Source organism: Schistocerca serialis, chromosome 6 (genome assembly GCF_023864345.2).
Source record: "Schistocerca serialis cubense isolate TAMUIC-IGC-003099 chromosome 6, iqSchSeri2.2, whole genome shotgun sequence".
In the NCBI taxonomy this organism is placed as follows: domain Eukaryota; kingdom Metazoa; phylum Arthropoda; class Insecta; order Orthoptera; family Acrididae; genus Schistocerca; species Schistocerca serialis.
Genome location: NC_064643.1, coordinates 214,590,730 through 214,615,168, shown reverse-complemented (window position 1 = coordinate 214,615,168; position 24,439 = coordinate 214,590,730). Strand labels below are relative to the sequence as shown.

The window sequence follows — 24,439 nt, the reverse complement described above, 5'->3', positions numbered from 1 at the left end:
TGGCGTTGGGGCAACTGTGGTGAGACCTATGCCTACTTCGGTGGCCTTGGAATCACATGGAACCCCTGATGTCGCTGCGTCTTCCGGCAGTGAGCATCTTACCGGTCAGCCATCACTCCAGGGTGAATGGCGGACAGTGGTGGGCTCGCGCGTGCCTGGCCGAAAGGCAAAGGTGGGATCTGGCCGCGTGGTAGCTGCCTTACCCCTTTCCAACAGGTACGGGGTGCTTCCTAGTGGTGATGACATCGTTTCCGAGCCACCACAGGATGCCTCGCCTGTTGGGCCAGTGGCCGATTCTCCGGCAAGGTCCCGACAGTCACAGAGGGCGGGCCTATTAGTTATAGGGAGCTCCAACGTTAGGCGGGTTATGGAGCCCCTCAGGAAAATAGCGGGTAGGTCGGGGAAGAATGCCAGTGTGCACTCGGTGTGCTTGCCGGGGGGTCTCGTCCGTAATGTGGAGGAGGCCCTTCCGGCAGCTATTGAACGCACTGGGTGTGACCGGCTGCAGATAGTAGCACATGTCGGAACGAATGACGCCTGCCGCTTGGGTTCTGAGGCCATCCTTGGTTCCTTCCGGCGGCTGGCTGATTTGGTGAAGACAACCAGCATCGCACGCGGAGTGCAAGCTGAGCTTAATATCTGCAGCATAGTGCCCAGAGTCGATCGCGGTCCTCTGGTTTGGAGCCGTGTGGAGGGTCTAAACCAGAGGCTCAGACGACTCTGCGACTATAATGGTTGCAAATTCATCGACCTCCGTTATTGGGTGGAGAACTGTAGGGCCCCCCTAGACAGGTCAGGCGTGCACTACACACCGGAAGCAGCTACTAGGGTAGCAGAGTACGTGTGGCGTGCACACGGGGGTTTTTTAGGTTAGAGGGACCCCCCCTTGGGCGAAACGATAAAATACCTGACGGCTTACCAGAGAGGACATTATCATCGTTGATAAAGAACGTCCGTCCTCAGAGACCAAAAACAGGAAAAGTTAACGTAATATTGGTAAACTGCAGGAGTATCCAGGGCAAGGTTCCTGAATTAGTATCTCTTATTGAAGGAAATAGTGCGCATATAGTATTAGGAACGGAAAGTTGGTTAAAACCGGAAGTGAACAGTAACGAAATTCTAGACGCAGAATGGAATATATACCGCAAGGATAGGATAAACGCCAATGGTGGAGGAGTATTTATAGCAGTAAAGAATTCAATAATATCCAGTGAAGTTATTAGCGAATGCGAATGTGAAATAATCTGGGTTAAGTTAAGTATCAAAGGTGGGTCAGATATGATAGTCGGATGCTTCTATAGACCACCTGCATCAGCAACCGTAGTAGTTGAGCGCCTCAGAGAGAACCTGCAGAACGTCGTGAAGAAGTTTCGTGATCATACTATTGTAATAGGGGGAGACTTCAATCTACCAGGTATAGAATGGGATAGTCACACAATCAGAACTGGAGCCAGGGACAGAGACTCTTGTGACATTATCCTGACTGCCTTGTCCGAGAATTACTTCGAGCAGATAGTTAGAGAACCAACTCGTGAAGCTAACGTTTTAGACCTCATAGCAACAAATAGACCGGAACTTTTCGACTCCGTGAATGTAGAAGAGGGTATCAGTGATCATAAGTCAGTGGTTGCATCAATGACTACAAGTGTAATAAGAAATGCCAAGAAAGGAAGGAAAATATATTTGCTTAACAAGAGTGATAGGGCACAAATCGCAGAATATCTGAGTGACCACCATCAAACGTTCATTTCTGAGGAAGAGGATGTGGAACAAAAATGGAAAAAATTCAGAAACATCGTCCAGTACGCCTTAGATAAGTTCGTACCGACTAAGGTCCAAAGCGAGGGGAAAGATCCACCGTGGTATAACAATCATGTACGAAAGGTACTACGGAAACAAAGAAAGCTTCATCATAGGTTTAAGAGTAGTCGAATCATAGCTGATAAGGAAAAGCTGAACGAAGCGAAAAAGAGCGTAAAGAGAGCAATGAGAGAAGCATTCAACGAATTCGAACATAAAACATTGGCAAACAATCTAAACAAGAACCCTAAAAAGTTTTGGTCATATGTAAAATCGGTAAGCGGATCTAAATCCCCTATTCAGTCACTCGTTGACCACGATGGCACCGAAACAGAGGACGACCGAAGAAAGGCAGAAATACTGAATTCAGTGTTCCGAAACTGTTTCACTGCGGAAAATCGTAACACGGTCCCTGACTTCAGCCGTCGCACGGACGCCAAAATGGAAAATATTGAAATAAACGATATCGGAATTGAAAAACAACTGCTATCACTTAGTAGCGGAAAAGCATCCGGACCAGACGAGATACCCTTAAGATTCTACAGTGATTATGCTAAAGAACTTGCCCCCTTTCTATCAGCAATTTATCGTAGATCGCTGGAAGAACGTAAAGTACCTAGCGACTGGAAGAAAGCGCAGGTCGTTCCCATTTTCAAGAAGGGTCATAAATCAGATGCGAATAATTATAGGCCTATTTCGCTTACGTCAATCTGTTGTAGAATAATGGAACATGTTTTGTGTTCTCGTATTATGACGTTCTTAGATAATACAAATCTCCTTCATCATAACCAACATGGATTCCGCAAACAGAGATCATGTGAAACTCAGCTCGCCCTATTTGCCCAAGAAATTCACAGTGCCGTAGACACTGGCGAGCAGATTGATGCCGTATTCCTGGACTTCAGGAAGGCATTTGATACGGTTCCGCACTTACGTTTAGTGAAAAAAATACGAGCTTACGGAATATCGGACCAGGTTTGTGATTGGATTCAGGATTTCCTAGAAGAAAGAACACAACATGTTATCCTTAACGGTTCAAAATCTGCAGATGTAGAGGTAATTTCGGGAGTACCGCAGGGAAGCGTGATAGGACCTTTATTGTTTACAATATACATAAATGACTTAGTTGACAACATCGGTAGCTCCGTGAGGCTATTTGCAGATGACACGGTTGTCTACAAGAAAGTAGCAACATCAGAAGACTCGTACGTACTCCAGGAGGACCTGCAGAGGATTAATGCATGGTGCGACAGCTGGCAGCTTTCCCTAAACGTAGATAAATGTAATATAATGCGCATACATAGGGGCAGAAATCCATTCCAGTACGATTATGCCATAGGTGGTAAATCATTGGATGCGGTAACGACCGTAAAATACTTAGGAGTTACTATCCGGAGCGATTTGAAGTGGAATGATCACATAAAACAAATAGTGGGAAAAGCAGGCGCCAGGTTGAGATTCATAGGAAGAATTCTAAGAAAATGTGACTCATCGACGAAAGAAGTAGCTTACAAAACGCTTGTTCGTCCGATTCTTGAGTATTGCTCATCAGTATGGGACCCTTACCAGGTTGGATTAATAGAAGAGATAGACATGATCCAGCGAAAAGCAGCGCGATTCGTCATGGGGACATTTAGTCAGCGCGAGAGCGTTACGGAGATGCTGAACAAGCTCCAGTGGCGGACACTTCAAGAAAGGCGTTACGCAATACGGAGAGGTTTATTATCGAAATTACGAGAGAGCACATTCCGGGAAGAGATGGGCAACATATTACTACCGCCCACATATATCTCGCGTAATGATCACAACGAAAAGATCCGAGAAATTAGAGCAAATACGGAGACTTACAAGCAGTCGTTCTTCCCACGCACAATTCGTGAATGGAACAGGGAAGGGGGGATCAGATAGTGGTACAATAAGTACCCTCCGCCACACACCGTAAGGTGGCTCGCGGAGTATAGATGTAGATGTAGATGTAGATATTATACTGTGATGCTTAAGTTAGTGTACACTCATAAAAATTTACAAATTAAATGTTTTCAAAATATTTACAGCCGTCAGCCCTCCGCTTTAGACAACACATAAGCACACCAAGATAAAAAAAAAAGAAAAAAAGGCGACGCACCAGGGATTATCCGAATGGGACGGAAATCGGAGGACGTGATGTAGATGTACAGAAACATTGTATGATTTATTCAAGAGAAAGAGTTTAACAAATTGAGAAAATCAATAACGCGTTGGTCTACCTCTGACCCTTATGCAGGCAGTTTTTCGGCTTGGCATTGTTCGAGAGAGTTGTTGCATGTCCTGCTGAGGGATATCGTGGAATATTCTGTCCAACTGGTCCGCTAGACCGTCAAAATCTCGAGCTGGTTGGAGAGCTCTGCCCACAATGCTACATACGTTGTCAATAGGGAGGAGATGCTGCTACTTTGATGGGCATGGTAGGGTTTGGCAAACAAGCCCTGCTGTAAGAGGGCAGCGGATGTCAACGAAAGGGATCCTGCTATGATAGGAAAAATAATGGCACCCCAGACCATCACTCCTGGCTGTCGAGCCGCATGGCGAGCGACGGTCAGACTGGTGTTTCACCGCTGTCTGGGACATTTCCATAAACGTCTAGGGCCTATAACCTCATTCAGTGGAGTTTAATTGTCTTCAGTGATGAGTCCCGCTTCGTACTGAGCCGCGACGATCAGCGAAGACATGTCTGAAGATGCCCTTGACAGCAGTCGGATACTGACCTGCCTGTCGCCCGCCATACGGCCCGACAGCCAGGGATGATGGTGTGGGGTGCCACTTCTTTTCATAGCACGACCCCTTTGTTTGTCATCCGCGGCACCCTCACAGCACAGCGGAAGGTTGACGATATTCTACGCCTCGTTTTGTTGCCCTTCACGGTACGTCATCCTGGGCTTGCGTTTCAGCATGATAATGCCTGCCCGCACACGGCGAGACTTTTACTTCCTGTATTCGTACTTGCCAAACCCTATCTGGGCCAGCATGGTCTCCGGATCTCTTCCCAATTGAGAGCCTTAGGAGAAATAGGGGCAGTGCCCTCCAACCAGCTCGGGATTTTGACGATCTAGCGCGTCAGTTGGTCAGCATTTGGCACTATATCCCTCACGAGAACATCCATCAACTCTGTTAACCGATGACAAATCGAATAATAACCTGCATGAGGGACAGAGGTGGACTAACGCTTTATTGATCCCTCAAATTGTTAAGGTATTTCTCTTAAATAAATCATCCGGTTTTTTTGAAATTTTAACCATCTGCATGTCCGAATATATATATCAGATCTACCGGTTTGCGTCCCATTAAGGTAATTCCTTCGTGGTGTGTCTTTTTTCCTTTTTTGTTTTAGACTGTATACACAGCACGTAAACGACAAATGTTTACAACATACCACAGTGTTGCAGGTGAAATCAAGACGAACGAATCGATAGAGGACATTTGTGATATATGAAGCCTGGAAACAGCCCAAAATTGGTCTACGTAAGCCACATAAGAGCAATGTTTTGGTTAAGATCGTCTTTCAGTATTCAAAACCCTTTGTTCTTGCATTTACAAAATGACGTTTGTGAAAATTTTGTCTAAAATATTGTGGATATTAACAGCATGAAATGAAAATTAAATCGTTTTGTTTCAAATTAATAATGTTAACGAAACATCCAACTAAGTCGGTGACCTAAGAGAGCGATCGCATATTGCAAAATGTAGAGCGGCGCGCATGCGTTGTAGTTTAGGTGGCGTTTGTATGCCAATTTGAGGAGGTTGTCCGGTTTGATAGACCACAAGTGTCTCATATTCGACGTCACATATACCACTGGGATGCTTTGTAAACAGTAATAGTTTACACCGTGTTTGGATGTTGCTTCTACTTTGTACTTGCGAGTAAGCCTCGTAAATTTGCGCGTAAGTGGAATACTGTCTCTCCAAATGGGGACCAAACATTGAAAGGATTTTACTTCAGTTTATGGTCATACCAAGAGCAATTTTTTCTGGAAGCTGAAGAAGCATGAATGTGAACGGCAAGTATAATGTGACAGAAGTCCTGCAAGGGGGAAAGAAAAGTTCTCCTTTAGTGGACCCACTTGAAATTGTGTCTTCATTTACATCCTTTTTCATGACTTTGTCACCATGCTCACTACATCTAACACTCTCGGTCCCTCACGTTATGCGGTAGTGTTGATGGAACCACCAGCTTCAGATTAAGTACATAGTAGGGAATTCCTTGCAGTTACAAGTCGTAATAATTCGACTGGGTAGCGCAGTTATTGTTGCTATTCGAGAGCGACATCAGTGGACAGATTTTATGTTATGAAGCCAGCAATTTATTGTTATGGATGCTTTTTGTCGTTTTTGATTACATCGTGACAGCGTGGTAGCTCTCTTGGTACAGTCAGAACTTAAAAAAACCAAGCGGAAAAAAATTATCCGTTATAGTCCATCTTTGTCGGGAGTGAATCTGGAATATTATTGACTCGTGTACTGATATTTCGGCTGACAACGTTGCAGCTATTCTCAAGGTGAGTCGCTTAAAAGAGTTTAACGCACTTTACACTGTGGAATACACAGGCCAAAGATAATACTGTTGATAACGCGAGCGTCCCTCATAGCTAAAACTTAACACCTCGAAGAGGAAAACAAGCAAGCGCACAGTCTGTGAATGCACAGATGCTTAACAAGTATTTGGTTGATTATTATGGATGGCATATGTTGCAGTGCCACGCACTGAAGACCTAGAACGAAATTCCCTTTAAGAGCGCAGACTTGAAATGATGGGTTTCCATCACCTGTAGAGCTTGAAACCCTCGTCTCGGTTAGGCTGGTTGTCTGCTAATAATACTCCGACAGCTTTCTTGATCACTGAATCCCAATGGGATGAGGCTGTGGTCAGGGTCTACGTAATTACCAGCGGAAATACTCAGTTCATCCACTGCATATTTGTTAGGCGGTAGTAGGCGAGAATTTCGCTGGTGTTCAATGCAACGTTCTTTTACAGTTCGTACTGTTTGTCCCACATGCTTTTTACTACACTCTCAAGGAATTTCGTGTATACGCGCCTTTCGTGAAAGCAAATTATCCTTCACAAATCCCAGAAGAGCTGCGGCGGTAGGAAGACCACATCCACTTAATTCTCCTTCACTATTCAAGCAGTTTTTAAAGAAGTATATCCCATATACGTTAGAAAGGCCGAGATCTTACTTCTCTTTCTTCTTGCTCTTCTTTTAAATATTTCTGAATATGCCGGTTGAGTTTCTGAAAATGGTGGAATATTCGATTTGCCTGAAAACTTCGACCAACAAATTCTTCGCAGTTTGCCCGCAACGATGAATTCCCCGCCAGTCTTCAATAATGCAACCATCATGAACGTAAAAATGCAATTAGTGTGTCCGGTTAAAGGCGCTACAGTCTGGAACCGCATGACCGCTACGGTCGCAGGTTCGAATCCTGCCTCGGGCATGGATGTGTGTGATGTCCTTAGGTTAGTTAGGTTTAAGTAGTTCTAAGTTCTAGGGGACTTATGACCACAGCAGTTGAGTCCCATAGTGCTCAGAGCCATTTTTTTTGTGTGTCCGGGATAACTTATCAAAGTGAATCCATTAGCTCTATCACATCAAACATCTCATTTGTGTGAATATCCCAGTAGTGTCTGCTGATAACACAACAACTGGATCCCCCGTATAAACAAATTATTTATAATATCTTGCAGAGTCAGGTTCAAATTTTCAATCGCACATTTGTTATACATGATAAACTCATTCATGACAAAAATTGGCAGCATCTGAAGATAAAAGTTCATTCTTAGTTTTTCGAGATTTTGCAGTGGCGACCGTCAGTTTTTGCGAAGTCCAATGAGAGATTTCACGGTGAAAGGGGTACCTTGCCATCTGGTGATAATGTGATTTACTGGAGCAACAAAACCTTTTCACAGCTGGGAAAGCAAAGGACTGAATAACAAAGACTTTCTAACGTAGAATGGGAAGCTTAAGAAGAGAATTGTTGATTCTCCTTCATCAAATCTTTGAATGATTATTATGTTGTGAAGTTGAGGCAGGATCTGCTGAACTTGGTGATTAAGTTGATAAATACATACGATACGCTGTTAGAATTTTTTTCCAGTACCATAGAGTTTATGTCAGCAGCTGGTTAAGGAGCAGGTAGACCAAACGAACTTGAGTAAGTTTCACAGTTTGACTTAACCACGTTTTGAACAGTTCGTAGAGCGTCATTGTAAATGGTTTATTTCAAGTTGTGGTCAGATATCTCCATTCTACGGTGCTGTAACAAATCTTCGGTCAGATCACTTTTGAATGAGTCTGAAACTGCCATGAAGCTGAACAACAGGTAAGTGCTTATCAAACCTGCAAGCGGATCCTGTAGGAAGGATCCGAGTGAATCATGTGATTTCCCATTTTGGCATTCTCGAGCAGTCTTTTGAGACAACAGCCCTCAAGTGTTGGAACGAAGTAAGACCGGGGAACTAGAAGGGAGACAGTATTGATAAAAGCTGTTCCGTTGCACCACACAAGCGCGACTCTAAGCGTCAAAGCACTTCAAGCATCAGTCGCCATCGACTGGAGTCCCTAAATACGGCGTTTAATTCTTTTTTTTTCTGGCGGCCTGCATGATGTAATGAGTAACTTCTTGGTACATCAGTTTTTGGAGAACTAATCTTTACGGCACGAAGTACGTCACCAGCAGACTTTCTGGCGGTTTTTGGGCTTTTTGCGTGCTTGCTATTAAAATACGCAACAAGACCGTTGTCGTAATTGACTGTGAGATAAATAACTGTGAAGTCTCGGTCATGGATGGATTTGATCTACGAAGCACATTTCCTTCACCAAATTATTCAATGTCGAATCTCTAACACTGAAGAAGAATATGTGTTTCATGAAGTTCTTGGTAGCCTTGGCTGTGATACAACCTATCGATGTACACCGTCAAAAGGACCTCATACTAGGAGCAACTTTCCTTTGGTCCGTGCCCACCAACAGATGGTTGTCCTCGTTGATCAAAGGGTCCTTAATCAAAGCCCTGGTTTATCGTTTGGTGCTCTTTTCGTTCTTCACACAAGAAGGTAGTTGATATGCATTTATAAGAACCGTTCACCCATGTTTAATTACAAATTCATGTAGACCAGGATCGATGCCATGATTAGGCATCTCAACACTGTCATCAGTCTGTGACATACGGATTTTTTCATGTGGCCAGATAATGCATGAAATGCGAGTTAAACAGCGCTTTTGCTATTCCATAGCGTACTTGCAGTATCAGAGAACGCCAATGTTCTCATCCTCGTTGATACCCGCAGGGAATATCTCAAATTTTTGATAAAAAAGCTCGTGTGTCTTTGTCGTAACTGCAAGTTGTTTTCAGTCCAGAGAGCAGGTCTTGTGTACCTCCGACCGCTCTACGTAATTCGAAGAATTGTCTTCCATTCATCTATGTAGAATGTTTTAACTTATTTGCTCTCAATTTCTAAACTATTGCAGCTCTATTTTCCGATATTTTAGTACGGTTATCGATGCGATATACCACCGCAAGTATATTACCAAATGAAGGGATATACTTGCAGTAGTACATGACATCGATAACAGAGCCTGATAATGGAACCTATTTGTTTCGTAGTTGATTGCAAATAAATTAGAGCGATTAACGCCATCTGAGACAAAGAAAATTAGTAAGGGAATAGTTAATGTTCTCCATGTCAAAATAGGTATGTGATAGAACAATTAACAATCTTAAAACTCAGGCGCGGATGGTGAAGGGGGACGTGAACTAATTTGAATTTTCGTCACTACTAATAACGATAATAATTACATCAAAAGAAACTCAGTAATGTAAGTGGAAACATTCCTAGAATTAGTAGTGCATTAAATCGTCACGCCAACGTAGCTATCCTAAAAAGCTATATAAAATTCTTGATTGTCATTTTCATTAACAAACGTGTTTTTATACGAGAGTTCCTGAGAGTCAAACGAAAAGTCTGCAAACAGCAAAGGCTCTGCTTCTTCACTTGTATCAACTATATTCTTCTTGCCTGCTATCTTACGTTGTTATCACTTTTTGGAGAACAATTACACAGTCTCCATTTCTATAAATTTGTTGTTCTGGTCTTCAGTCCAGAGACTGGTTTGATGCATCTCTCCATTCCACTCTATCCTGTGCAAGCTTCTTCATCTCCCAGTACCTACTGCAACCTACATCCTTCTAAATCTGCTTACTGTATTCATCTATTGGTCTCCCTCTACGATTTTTACCCTCCACGCTGTCCTCCAATACTAAATTGGTCATCCCTTAATGCCTCAGAACGTGTCCTACCAACTGATCCCTTCTTCTAATCAAGTTGTGCCACAAAGTCCTCTTCTCCAAAATTCTATTCAGTACTTCCTCATTCGTTGCATGATCTACCCATCTAATCTTCAGAATTCTTCTGTAACACCACATATCGAAATCTTCTATTCTCTAAACTAGTTATTGTCCATGTTTCACTCCCATATACGGCTACACTCCACAAAAATACTTTCAGAAAAGACTTCTTAACACTTAAATCTATACTCGATGTTAACAAATTTCTCTTCTTCAGAAACGCTTTCCTTCCCATAGCCAGTATACATTTTATATCCTCTCTATTTCGACCATAATCAGTTATTTTGCTCCCCAAATACCAAAACTCATCTACTATTTTAAGTGTCTCATTTCCTAATCTAATTCCTTCAGCATCACGTGACTTCATTCGACTACATTCCATTATCCTCGTTTTGCTTTTGTTGATGTTCATATTGTATCCTCCTATCAAGACGCTTTCCATTCCGTTCAACTGCTCTTCCAGGTCCTTTGCTGTCTCTGACAGAATTACAATGTCATCGGCGAACCTCAAAGTTTTTATTTCTTCTCCATGGATTTTAATTCCTAGTCCAAATTCTTCTTTTGTTTCCTTTACTGGTTGCTGAGTATACAGATTGAATAACATCGGGGATAGGCTACAACCCTGTCTTACTCTCTTCCGAACCACTGCTTCCCTTTCATGCCCCTCGACTCTTATAAGCGCCATCTGGTTTTTGCACAAATTGTAAATAGTCTTTCGCTCCCTATAATTGACCCCTGCCACCTTCAGAATTTGAAAGAGAGTATTTTCGGTCAACATTGTCAAAAGCTTTCACTAAGTCTACAAATGCTAGAAATATAGGTTTGCCTTTCCTTAATCTATCTTCTAATATAAGTCGTAGGGAAAGTATTGCCTCACGCGTTCCAAAATTTTACGGAATCCAAACTGATCGTCCCCGAGGTCGGCTTCTACCAGTTTTTCCATTCGTCTGTAAAGAATTCGTATTAGTATTTTGCAGCCGTGACGTATTAAACTGATAGTTCGGTAATTTTCACACCTGTCAACACCTGCTTTCTTTGGAATTGGAATTATTATTTTCTTCTTGAAGTCTGAGGGTATTTCGCCCTTCTCATACATCTTGCTCACCAAATGGCAGAGTTTTGTTAGGCCTGGCTCTCCCAAGGCTATCAGTAGTTCTAATGGAATGTTGTCTACTCCTGGGGCCTTGTTTCGACTTAGGTCCTTTAGTGCTGTGTCAAATTCTTCAGGCAGTATCATATCTCCCATTTCATCTTCATCTACATCCTCTTCCATTTCCATAATATTGCCCTCCAGCATATCTCCCTTGTATAGACCTATATACTCCTTCCACCTTTCTGCTTTCCCTTCTTTGCTTAGAACTGGTTTCCCATCTGAGTTCTTGATATTCATACACGTGGTTTTCTTTCATCCAAAGGTATCTTTAATTTTCCTGTAGGCAGTATCTATCTTACCCTTAGTGATATATGCCTCTACATCTTTACATTTGTCCTCTAGCCATCCATGCTTAGCCATTTTTCACTTCGTGTCGATCTCATTTTTGAGACGTTTGTATTCCTTTTTGCCTGCTTAATTTACTGCATTTTTATATTTAAATTCAATATCTCTTCTGTTACCCAACGATTTCTACTAGCCCTCGTCTTTTTACCTTCTTGATCCCCTGCTGCCTTCAGTATTTCATCTCTCAAAGCCACCCACTCTTCTTCTACTGTATTTCTTCCCCCCGTTCTTGTCAATCGTTCCCTAATGCCCTTCCTCAAACTCTCTACAACCTCTGGGTCTTTCAGTTCATCCCATCTCCTTAAATTCCCACATTTTTGCAATTTCTTCAGTTTTAATTGACAGTTCATAATCTCATAACCAATAGTTTGTGGTCAGAGTCCACATCTGTCCCTGGAAATGTCTTACAATTTAAATTTGGTTCCTAAATCACTGTCTTACCATTATATAATCAGTTTGAAACCTTCCGGTGTCTCCAGGCCTCTTCCACGTATACAGCCTTCTTTCATGATACTTAAATCAAGTGTTAGCTACGATTAAGTTATGCTCTGTGCAGAATTCCACCAGGTAGCTTCCTCTTTCATTCCTTGCCCCTATTCCATATTCACCTACCACTTTTCCTTTTCTTCCTTTTCCTGCTATCGACTTCCAGTCCCCCATGACTAGTAAATTTTCGTCTCCCTTCACTATCTGAATAATCTCTTTTATCTCATGATACATTTCTTCAATCTCTTCGTCATCTGCAGAGCTAATGGGCAAATAATCTTGTACTACTGTTGTAGGCGTGGGCTTCGTGTCTATCTTGGCTATTATAATGCGTTCACTATGCTGTTCGTAGTAGCTTACCCGCGTTCCTATTTTTTATTGATTATTAAATCCACTCCTGCATTACCCCTATTTGATTTTATATTTATAACTCTGTATTCACCTCACCAGAAGTCTTGTTCATCCTACCACCGAACGTCACTAATTCCCACTATATCTAGCTTTAACCTGCCCATTTCCCTTTTTGAATTTTCTAACCTGCTCGTACCTATCCAATTAAGGGATCTGACATTCCAGGCTCCGATCCGTAGAACGCCAGTTTTGTTTCTCCTGATGACGACGTCCTCCTGAGTAGTCCCCGCCCGGAGATCCAAATGTGGGACTATTTTACCTCCGGAAAATTTACCCAAGGGGACGCCATCATCATTTAACCATACAGTAAAGCTGCATGTCCTCGGGAAAAATTACGGCTGTGGTTTCCCCTTGCATTCAGCCATTCGCAGTACTAGCACAGCAAGGAAGTTTTGATTAATGTTACAAGGCCAGATCAGTCAATCATCCAGACTGTTGCCCTTGCAACTACTGAAATGGATGCCGCCCCTCCTCAGGAACCACACGTTTGTCTGGCCTCTCAACAGATACCCCTCCGTTGTGGTTGCACCTACGGTACGGCTATTTGTATCGCTGAGACACGCAAGTCTAACCACCAACGACAAGGTCCATGGTTCAAGGGAGGGCTATAAATTTATCGGTATCAAAATATGAGGCAGCTTCTTTGCTCTTGTTTCTATAACGATTGATCAAAACATTTTGATATTTTCATGGGATCACCTTCAGAGATCTGCCTGCGGTTTCGTAACTCAAATGTTCTATTGTCAGGCGACATAAGTCAAGTGCAGTTCCCTTCCTCTCCAATCGTCCTTAACGGAGTCAAATTTATCTTCATGGGAAGAGGAATATTCATGTCCTCGAATTCACAGAAACCGTCGATTATATTTTTCTCTAGCAAGAGTAAGGATAAGCGATTGGAAAAGTAGAAGTTCGACACACAGCAAGAAATTCCAATCGCCCTCTACGAAACGACTGGGAAAACCTGTAACGCAAGCATCAGATAATCAACCCACTTCTAGTAAGTTGTGTTGAAATTATACCCGTGAAACAATTCTGGGTCATGTAAATAAACTTTACACTCAAATTACAGAGTATGAAAACTCGCAATATCGAGGGGTGCGGGGTGGGGGTGGGCGTACTATATGCCCTACATTTGAAAATATGGTAATCTAGTCAGGTACATTATATTTTTTAATTTAGAAAGAAAAGATTTATCGTTCCCGATGAAGTCTTCTACCGGATTCCGTAGATATTTTAAAGTTTTCATCTGAACTTAACGAAAAATTTAAGTTTTAGTACCAGATGTGTTCAATCTGTATATTGAGCAAGCTGTAAAGGAAACAAAAGAAAAATTATGAGTAGGTATTAAAGTCCACGGAGAAGAAATAAAAACGTTGAGGTTCGCCGATGACATTGTAGTTTTGTCAGAGACAGCAAAGGACTTGGAAGAGCAGTTGAACGGAATGGACAGTGTCTTGAAAGGAGGATATAAGATGAACATCAGCAAAAGCAAAACGAGGATAATGGAATGTAGTCGAATTAAGTCGGGTGATGCTGGGGGAATTAGATTAGGAAATGAGACACTTAAAGTAGTAAAGGAGTTTTGCTATTTAGGGAACAAAATAACTGATGATGGTCGAAGTAGAGAGGATATAAAATGTAGACTGGCAATGGCAAGGAAAGCGTTTCTGAAGAAGAGAAATTTGTTAATATCGAGTACAGATTTAAGTGTCAGGAAGTCGTTTCTGAAAGTATTTGTATGGAGTGTAGCCATGTATGGAAGTGAAACATGGACGATAAATAGTTTGGACAAGAAGAGAATAGAAGCTTTTGAAATGTGGTGCTACAGAAGAATGCTGAGGATTAGATGGGTAGATCACATAACTAATGAGGAGGTATTGAATAGAATTGGGGAGAAAAGAAGTTTGTGGCACAACTTGACAAGAAGAAGGGACCAGTTGGTAGGACATGTTCTGAAGCATCAAGGGATCGCAAATTTAGCGTTGGAGGGCAGCGTGGAGGGTAAAAATCGTAGAGGGAGACCAATAGATGAATACACTAAGCAGATTCAGCAGGATGTAGGTTGCCATAAGTACTGGGAGATGAAGAAGCTTGCACAGGATAGAGTAGCATGGAGAGCTGCATCAAACCAGTCTCAGGACTGAAGACCACAACAACAACAACCAGATGTGTCTTTTCACAATGAATATAACATTCAATATTTTTAGATTCTGGGCCCTGTTTACACATCAACATGTATGTTGTGGGTAAAAGTTAACAACAATTAACAATATCTACATTGAAAAATATTTTTTAGTGGTCATAAAGTACCACCCTTACTTTTTGGTAGCACATTATTGAAAGTGTATTGGAATTGATAAGGGTGTTCTAAAAGATATTTTCGGGTTCTCGACTATTCTTACACATCAGGACCCGTTTAAAAAGTATAAAGTCACCAACAGTTAACAAATTTTTTTTTAATTTTTGTAGTACGTGTTATTGAAAATGCGTTGCTATTGTTAGGGTTATGACTAGTTTCACAAAAATTTTATTTTACAGAGAAAGCTGTTGAACATTTAGAACAGTTGACTTGTTGCACCAGATACCCGATTTTTCCGTTATATAATGTACGTGTGAGTTGTCTTACCTTTGAGCTGCCGGTATGCGTCAGTGACGTCCATGGGCATGGACTGCTTGCCCACAAAACTCTTGTAGATATTGCCAAACGGAAACTGTGGCTCCAAGTAGGGCACTCCCTTCTTCTGCCAGTACTTGTACGAATTGGAGAACCACGCGTACACTGCCACTGTCACCAGTGACAGGGCTACCAACAGCTCCGTGAGCCACGACTCCGCATACAAGCCCATTTTGCCAAGTCTGAAACATGAGAAAAGGACACTGTTGTCAGACCTGCGAAGAATTGGCAAACATTTATCAAGTGCTGTGTGTAAGATATGAACACATTCATCTCTTTCTAATCGTCTGCTTCTCACACTTCTTGTCGATCCTGTCTTACTGACGTTCGTTGAGAGTTGACGATAAATCTTTGAAAACGACCAGACGTATTAGTAGCATTCCAGTGAGAGCTATTACTTGCCCGAGTGTAAATGAAGATTCAAAATGTGACAGGAGTCTAAACACCGATCTTCTTGTCGATCCTCTCTTACTGACCTTCTTTGAGACTTAACGATAAATCTTTGAAAACGACCAGACGTAGTAGTAGCACTCCAGTGAGAGCAATTAGTTGATCGAGAGTAAATGAAGACTCAGAAAGTGACAGGAGTCCCCACACCGATAAGACACTATCTCACTGAAATACTAGACGCTCGAATCTGAAACCTTGTTCTATGTGCTATTTTCTGCTTATCAGACTTCAGTTCAAATGAGGGATATTGTTAAAGGTTTTGGCTGAGAATGTGACAGAAATTCACTTTACAACTCACCTCTTCAGCCTTCAGACGATTACTTTGTGTTTCAACATACAGCACTAATCTTTCGATGCTGATTTTCAATTTTTTGATGGACAGAAAGAAACCAGTGCTGTATTTACTTTCACAGTGTGTGAGAACATGAGAAATTTTGCTTATGTAAACGGTTCACCGAGGTTTTCGAGAGCAGGCTTCTCCCCCTGTTTCTCAAACTGCTATTGGCATATCTTTTTTATAACTAGCAATTTAATGCAGTCAAATAAACAGTTTACAGCTTGTTAACTATTGCACTCAACACTGTATACGTTTTATTATTACATTCGGACCCAAATTGCCTTAAGTACAAGAGTCTGTGTAGGTTCCAGATCTTCTCTGATGACAACAGCGGCAGGGGACAATTCAGTTTTAGCAGACCTGTGCAATCATGCCAGTTTATGCAATCGAAAGAGACATGGTGTCCTCTTCATTACATGCACAGAACGGGATGTTGTAAGATGAGTGCAGTATGGTTGGTTCGAGTAGCATCCGTGACTGACGGCAGTGAGGGTAATTCCTAGAATAGTGGTACCGAACCTCACTGAACATTACGCTTTTGTCATACCAATGGTACACTGGTAAAATGAGGCATGTTTTGGTGCAGGTTGATTCCCTACTTCTGGAGCACTACTGCCATACTTTGTTACACACTTCCATGGCTAAAGCTCTGAGTCTTTTCAGGAAATCTGCTGTTGAGATTCTAGAATCGCTTCCTTAGCCGAAACTTATAAAAATGTCGTCTTCCTTAATATCACAATGTTCTTTTACCTGTTGAGGCACACCTCATCGGGCGGTTGTGGGATAGTGTTAGCAGTGCCAATGTATCGTATACAGTGGGGTGATATACTGTAACATCTTCCGGTGACTGGAGGTGTTGCATCTTAATGTTACAGTAGGTGACAACCGTCAACATGCGTGTGCCAAAACAAGTGAGTAAAGAAAACACGACTCTGTAGCAGAGGTCACTAACGCACCCCTGGAGCAGTTTTAATCCTGGTGGCGGAAGAAATTTTCACCGTCACTGTTTGGCAAAAAGAATTTACGGTCACCATACTTTGAGCCAGTGTAGTGGATTACATTCCAATCTCTGTACTGTGTTCCATGGAACTACAGCATGTGACACGACTGATGTGGTCCTGCCATCAGACAGGGTCCTTACATTCCAATTTCTGTACTGTGTCCTGTGGAACTAGAGCATGTGACACGATCGATGTGGTCCTCCTGTAGGGTGGGGTGTTTAAGCTTGGCCCAGTGTTCTAGATTACATTTCAATGTCTCTACTGTGTCCTATGGAACTAGAGCACGTGACACGATTTATGTGTTCTTCCCACCGGACAAAGTCTTTAAGCTTGGCCCAGCGTTCTACATTACATTTCAATGTCTCTAGTGTGTCCTATGGAACCAGAGCATGTGACACGATTTATGTGGTCTTCCCACCGGACGAAGTCTTTAAGCTTGGCCCAGTGTTCTGGATTATATTCCAATTTCCGTACTGCGTTCCGTGGAACTAGAGTATGTCACACTGTTGATGTGGTCTTTCCGTCGGGCGGGGTCTTTAAGCTTGGCGGTCCCTTGGTGATATTCGGAAGGGGTAGGCTATGTTCCGGTGTTGGGTTTCATTCTTTCCCTTCTCTCAACATCATTTAATACAAAAATGACGACGCAATACACACACACACCCATTACGGTCACCCACACGCAGCAGGGACTCTTACTTACACACTATGTGTGAAGGAACCATTGTGCACAGAGAAAGAAAAACCTTTACGGTTACGGTGTTAAAGGTACCTCTGCAAGAGAACAATTTTTATTTTCATAAAAAAATAACAAGCTATACAGCGATTCAGAGCATTAATGAGGAGACGTGCTATCAAATACGATGACTGTTTTCATCTAACCAATGATCCCATTTCATCGCGGATGTCTTACACATCTGGGTTCACACGGTCAGTGATGATGGATGGAATTACTTATATTTTTTAAAGAAGTTGTCAGCATTTGCGTTGGCGCTATCTGGTGCACATACGACGCACAGCAATTCCAGGCGAAGCGAGAGAACTGTTCCTGCTGGTCATAAGAAACGCTGTGCACTGTGCTTCCGCAGTATTGACGATGTTAGCCCGGTGGCTTTGTGACTGTACCACTGAACCGTGTTATGTGAGAACCCGCGTCGGGAGTACCCATGTGAAAAACAACTTCCTGGACGGAAGTTTGCGAGGGCTGAGTTCAAAATGGCTCTGAGCACTATGGTACTTAACATCTGAGGTCATCAGTCCCCTAGAACTTAGAACTACTTAAACCCAACTAACCTAAGGATATCACACACACCCAAGCCCGAGGCAGGACTGAAGCGCCTAGAACCGCTCGGCCACACCAGCCGGCGGGGGCTGAGTGATGGCTTGTTGTATTTATGGCACACGGGGCGCGCAGCATTGTGTTTTGTGATTCAGAGCAGACATACACTGTCCAGTCACATTAATGTGACCACCTGTCTAAAGCCTGAAGAACCGCCTTTCGCAGCGCGGGCCCTGCGAGACGTCTAGGAAGAGAGTCAATGTTATTCTGGATGCAACCGAGAGGGATGTGGAGTTATGACTACTCCAGTACCGTGGCCAGCTGTCCTAGGTTTCTCGGTTGAGGATCCATGGTGTGAACAGCCCTATAGAGGAGGTTTAAATCCGAGGAGTTTGGTGGCCTGGTGGCACGGTAAACTCATCTTGGTGCTCTCCGAATCACATACCTACACTGCGAGCTGTGTGAAACGTTACATTGTTCTGCTGGTAGATGCCATTGTGCCGAAGAAAAACAAACTGGATATAGAGGTGGACATGGTCAGTAAGGATAGATGCATACTTGTGTTGATCCATTGTGCCTTCCACAATAACGAGATACCCAGGGTATACCCCGAAAACATTACCCAAAAAATAAGGCCCCTTCTTCGGCGTGGGTCCTTCTGACGATTTTTACAGAATGTTTGCTTTCAGACGTTTCACGCTGATGGGGCATAAAAAATGATTCATCTGAAGAGGCCAACTGTCGCACACTTAGTGGACTTGCAGTTGCGGCATTGGCGTGCAAATCTTAGCCTTCGTCGTCGACGAAGAGCAGGCAGAGTGGGTGCAGGAACTAGGCGGCTGCGGAACGATCCTCGAGGGGACAGTACTGTTAGCCTCTTGTTTCATCTCGGCAGTCAGTTGCTCAACAGCTGCGTGTCTGTTCGCCTGTACACATCTCTGCAACCGTCATTCACACCTGTCATCTATGGCCTTATGGCCTGTCCCGCACCACAGTTGCCTCGGTGTGGTTTTGTATGGTGCCATTTCGCCTTGCACGATGTACTTTCAAAAAATGGTTCAAATGGCTCTGAGCACTATGGGACTCAACTGCTGAGGTCATTAGTCCCCTAGAACTTAGAACTAGTTAAACCTAACTAACCTAAGGACATCACAAACATCCATGCCCGAGGCAGGATTCGAACCTGCGACCGTAGCGGTCTTGCGGTTCCAGACTGCAGCGCCTTTAACCGCACGGCCACTTCGGCCGGCCGATGTACTTTCACCAAGGCATTACGCGAGTAGTTTACAAACTTAGCAATTTCGGAAATGCTAACATTTGGTCCAAAAGTTAACAATCATGCCCTTTTAGACTTGAGATACATCTCTCCGTTTCTGCATTAGGACAACAACTGCACTGTCTTCCGAGTCCTCCCCCCCCCCCCCCCCCTCTCCCCCACCCAAATCCCCGACACGCATATATACTGTCCATGCTTGTGCTGCCACATGCCGACTGTGAGTGGTCATTACACGTTAGCGTCGAACATTGGCGGTGGCCACATTAATGTGATTGGTTTCTGTTCAGTTAACTGAAATTTTTGATGTTGAATAAAATTGTTACATCCTCTGGTGTCTGCCATATGACACCCCTCTGTACAGCACAGTGTCACCAGTTGCATAATCTGCAGGTGCAGTCCTTTGGAAAGGCTTTTAGCAACGGCCGCCCCTAGACGGCACCACAGTCGATAGAACTGCATTGCCGCACCTTCTGTAGACGCCATTGGCCCATCAGATACATCATGTTATGCGGAGGGTCAATGAGCAAGAAACTTATCCTCCCAGCTAGCAGCAGCCAAGCGTGTGGACTGAGTGGGCTGTGTGGGTCTCCATGCCACGTGGCCTGTACAGTGAGTCTACACTCAGTCCACACCGAGTGCACAGCGAATTCACGGTGGACAAGTCCACGGTTGGAGTCTACGGTAAGAAGGCAGCGAGCTGCTGTCTGTGGCAGTCACTGGAGATCAGTACCAATACCACTGCAGTAGACCTCCAGCGAGTCATCTTGGAATCTAACTTTGCAGATATTTGTTTTGAAACGCCCCCTTAGAAAAATTAAGAATGACTGTGCTGATAAACTTCTGCGTTATTTGAGTTTCAAACAGCTGAGCAAAACTGAACGTACTCAGACAGTTCTCTCTTTACTTATTCTGATCATCACTAAACTGACACACAATATTTTAGCGCAACGCAGTCTGACTTTCAATAATCCCTACAAAAGAATGGCCCTGACTAACAATAACCTATACCTTTCATGAATCACTTACCTAACAATGATCTTCGTTACTCGAACTACTGCAGTACAGCGAGCGCCAATACTGCCACCTAAATAAAAGATTCTAACTACTGAAGGCACTAACTACTGGTAGGCATAGTTAGCAAATGAAAGACTTTGATAGAGAACAAACAATGTATTTGAAACTTCCTGGCAGATTAAAACTGTGTGCCGGAACGAGACTTTAACTCGGGACCTTTGCCTTTCGCGGGCAAGCGCTCTACCAACTGAGCTACCCAAGCTGTGGCTAAGCCATGTCTCCGCATATCATTTCTTTCAGGAGTGCTAGTTCTGCAAGGTTCGCAGGAGAGCTGTAAAGTTTGGAAGGTAGGAGACGAGGTACTGCCAGAAGTAAAGCTGTGAGGACGGGGCGTGAGTCGTGCTTGGGTAGCTCAGTTGGTAGAGCGGTTGCCCGCAAAAGGCAAAGGTCCCGAGTTCGAGTTTCTGTCCGGCACACAGTTTTAATCTGCCAGGAAGTTTCATATCAGCGCACACTCCGCTGCAGAGTGAAAATCTCATTCTGGAAACAATGTATTTACCATAATAACGTTCAAATATATTTATATATATCAATTTATGACATCCATCTTTACAAACTTCCTTTTTCTGGCGGACACGTCCAGATCGTCCGCTCTGGCATCTCTCTCTCCACATCCACCACTGCTGGCGGCTCACCGCCAACCGCGCAACGCTACGAGCTGTTCACATCCAACTGCCCAACACTACAATAGCGAATATTCCAACAATGAGTCCAACCAGCCACAGCCTTCACACAACGCAGTCAGCGATTTTCATACACAGCACTATGTGGCGTTACCAACATAAAAACCTAAACAGACTACGTACAACTTTTGTAAGAGGAAGTAGCAGATTTGTACTGCATATAAAGTTACTGGCTTAGTTATTGGAAGTTACCTGTTCCAGGAAGTGCTTTTTGTGTTCAGTCATACCAGAGTTCTACTTCCTTATTGAGTGTTCTAATAAATACAGTTATTAACTTGGATCATTTATTTGTGTAGTTTTTTTCCTCAGTCGTACTGAGGTGACGTCCTACTGGACACTTAGCAACGTCACAACAAAATTAATTGTTAAATTGTGCGCAACGTCTGCGCACCCTCCAGCTATAACCCCACCCCACCTAGATCCTACGCTACATGGGATTATTCTCAAACATCTGACACATGGTGAAAGTTGACGATGATTAAATAGCATACTTTAGAAAAGATGAGCGTTGGAATATCACATAGATACTAATCCATGCCTCAACATAGTGTAGTAGGAACTATTCTCAAATTAAATCACCAACTTCTGGAACCGCCCCTACAAGACGTGCACCAAGTCATATAAACACAAAGTTCGCCTCTTTGTTCTCAAATATAGCTGACGAGGGATGTAACAAGCTAGATAGCATTGTACATTTCTGAGTACGTTTGTCTTACAAAGTGACTGAGATTTTCCTTACGTTTATTTCGATGGCTTTAAGGTGTGTCTAAAGCTAGTAGACTTTTTAGGTGGAGATCGCAAGGCAGCTTGTACGGAGAACGTGCACTTACGCTTATCGCGATCTTTCTGACTTCCAGAAACGTCAAGTTCCTGGAATGAGGGGCATGCGAATATCAATACCGACATATCGCACGGACAGTTGGTTGTAGTGCAATAACTACAGAATGTGGTGTGTTGACATCACGGCTTCAGGACGAAAGCGGGGCAGGAAGTGCAGGCATGGGTTTTCAAGAAAGACTACACCACGAGAAGAATGTAGGATTGTTCGCCTGGCTCTGACAAATAGGCGAATGACAACAGCTAAAATCCGTGCAGAGGTTCACGGGCAGAGTTTCATCACGAACCGTCGGGAACAGATAGATCTCGAATTGCCACGTGTCGTTACCACTATCATACTACAAACTACAGAAACTTGAAAAGAGTAAATACAGAGTCAGCTAAGACAGTGGCGCTGTGTGGTGTTCGGTGACGAATCTAACTTGTGTATGTGGCGGTCAGATCGATGCCAACGTGATCGTAGACGACCCGGTGAAAAGTCACAGACGGTCGCGGACGATAAGTCCAAAGGCGGTGGCTATTTAGTTAATGGCCGACATTGTGATTATAGAAATATGGTACACAATCGGGCAGAAAGCAGATGAACCCAGAAGTGGAGAATCAGTATTCATTTGTGTGAGGAAACATATCTGATGAGCTTTCTTGAATACACGCCTTTATAATTTGCAAACTGAGTACTTTGTGCTTTCGCAAGGAAAAAGAAGAATGCAAACCAGTAAACAATGAGTAACAAGCTCATTTGAGATATATTACTGCATAGCATATCTGCTACTACGTTTAGAGTCCTACAAGAGATTAGTAAGGTATGTATGTACATTTACTGATTTTTTTCCCCCTCTCTTTTAACGTTGCTTATCTTGGATTATAATGGATTTGTGTGTACAAACGTAATGTAATGTATTGTGTAAAATCGATTTGTTATTTATCATGTAATGTTATTTATATTTATGTATGTTATTTCGTTCTAATTGTAGATGTTTTGGTGCATTTATGAAATTAATATTACTGAATAATATTAGAAAGAGACGGTTGAGAAGCTATGGTGTGCAATGTCGAGGGGCTACTGTAAGTGGAGTTGAATACGACCCATAAAACGGTCTGTTGTCATTAGCGCAATAAACTGTGTATTGTCTGGTCGGGTATATTCACAATTATATCGGAATCTATGTCAGGGTCGGGTTTCTGAAGAGTTCAATTTTGGTCATGTGCAAATAAACAGTGAGCTCCACGTCAGGGTCGATTTTCGACCAGCCGTTCGGCATTGCTTCTGAAAATTTCGTTTACAGAAACAGGAAAAGTCTATTAGATGTATTTTTATAGAGCAGCTGTCAACAAGACAAAGGAGCGTCGGCATCATAGATCCTACAGCAGACGTATCAGGTAGGAAGCTGCAGCACGCACATCTCTGCAATCATACTGTCGACTGTCAATTGACGTTTCATAGCTGCGGGGTGTCAATACGAAACCCGTCGATAAATTTTAATGAAGTGTATTGCGTAGGTTCAAGTCAGTTTTCGATATACTTTCCAACAGTTCTGCTCCAGTAAGACTTGAAATTAAAATTGCATTCTGTGCTGTAAAAGGCTGTTTCGGATGCTACAACTTTACGTAGTTTTCTCATAACAAAGAGTGTTGAGATAATAGTTTATGCTGAGTACACTAGTTTCCTATTACTTTGTTAAATAGTGGCCAAAGCCGTAGTTCAACTAAAGTAACTTTGAAGACATTGAGGATAACAATTGAGCAATTTTGCTTTAGTGATACTGTGACCATACATTATCAAAACTGATGCTCGTGAGGAATAGAGACGTTTATAATCAGTTAACAATGGCTTTAAGTCGAAACTGTTTACAGTTGCGTCATTTCAAGCCATGTCATCACTCATTCTTTAGTTGTGACATTAATGTTATTCATAACTTACTTCTTTGTTGATTGTTGCAGCGCATTTAATTAAAGTTTCCCACCAAGGACCTTCTGAATACTAACAGATCTAAGTTGCTAACAGTGGGTAATAAGCAAGTACGCATCAAATCTCATAGCTTGGTGAAAGAAGTCTTCGTATAACAAAGTTGCACTGCGGATCTACATATACACCCAGAGTAGCAAAAAGTAACACGAAGTTATTTATTGTTACAGCAGCACTTGCTAGTACATGTTATCTGCTTTTGTGTCTCACTTGTATATATTTATTTTCTGTCTGATTGAAGTTTGCGCCTGTTCCGTATCAGCAATGTCCGTCACTCGTTCTTAGAGATAG

At 42.8% G+C, this 24,439-nt stretch overlaps 1 protein-coding gene across 1 annotated transcript in view; it reads right to left on the bottom strand.

Annotated features, from left to right (window-relative positions):
* Nucleotides 1-24,439, bottom strand: part of LOC126484404 (cytochrome P450 6k1-like) — a 102,355-nt gene that overhangs the window by 60,548 nt on the left and 17,368 nt on the right. The window contains exon 2 of the mRNA XM_050107907.1: nt 15,201-15,430. Within this exon, the coding sequence (XP_049963864.1) occupies nt 15,201-15,420 (220 nt within the window). The 5' untranslated portion in view covers nt 15,421-15,430. The remainder of the gene's footprint in view (nt 1-15,200; nt 15,431-24,439) is intronic.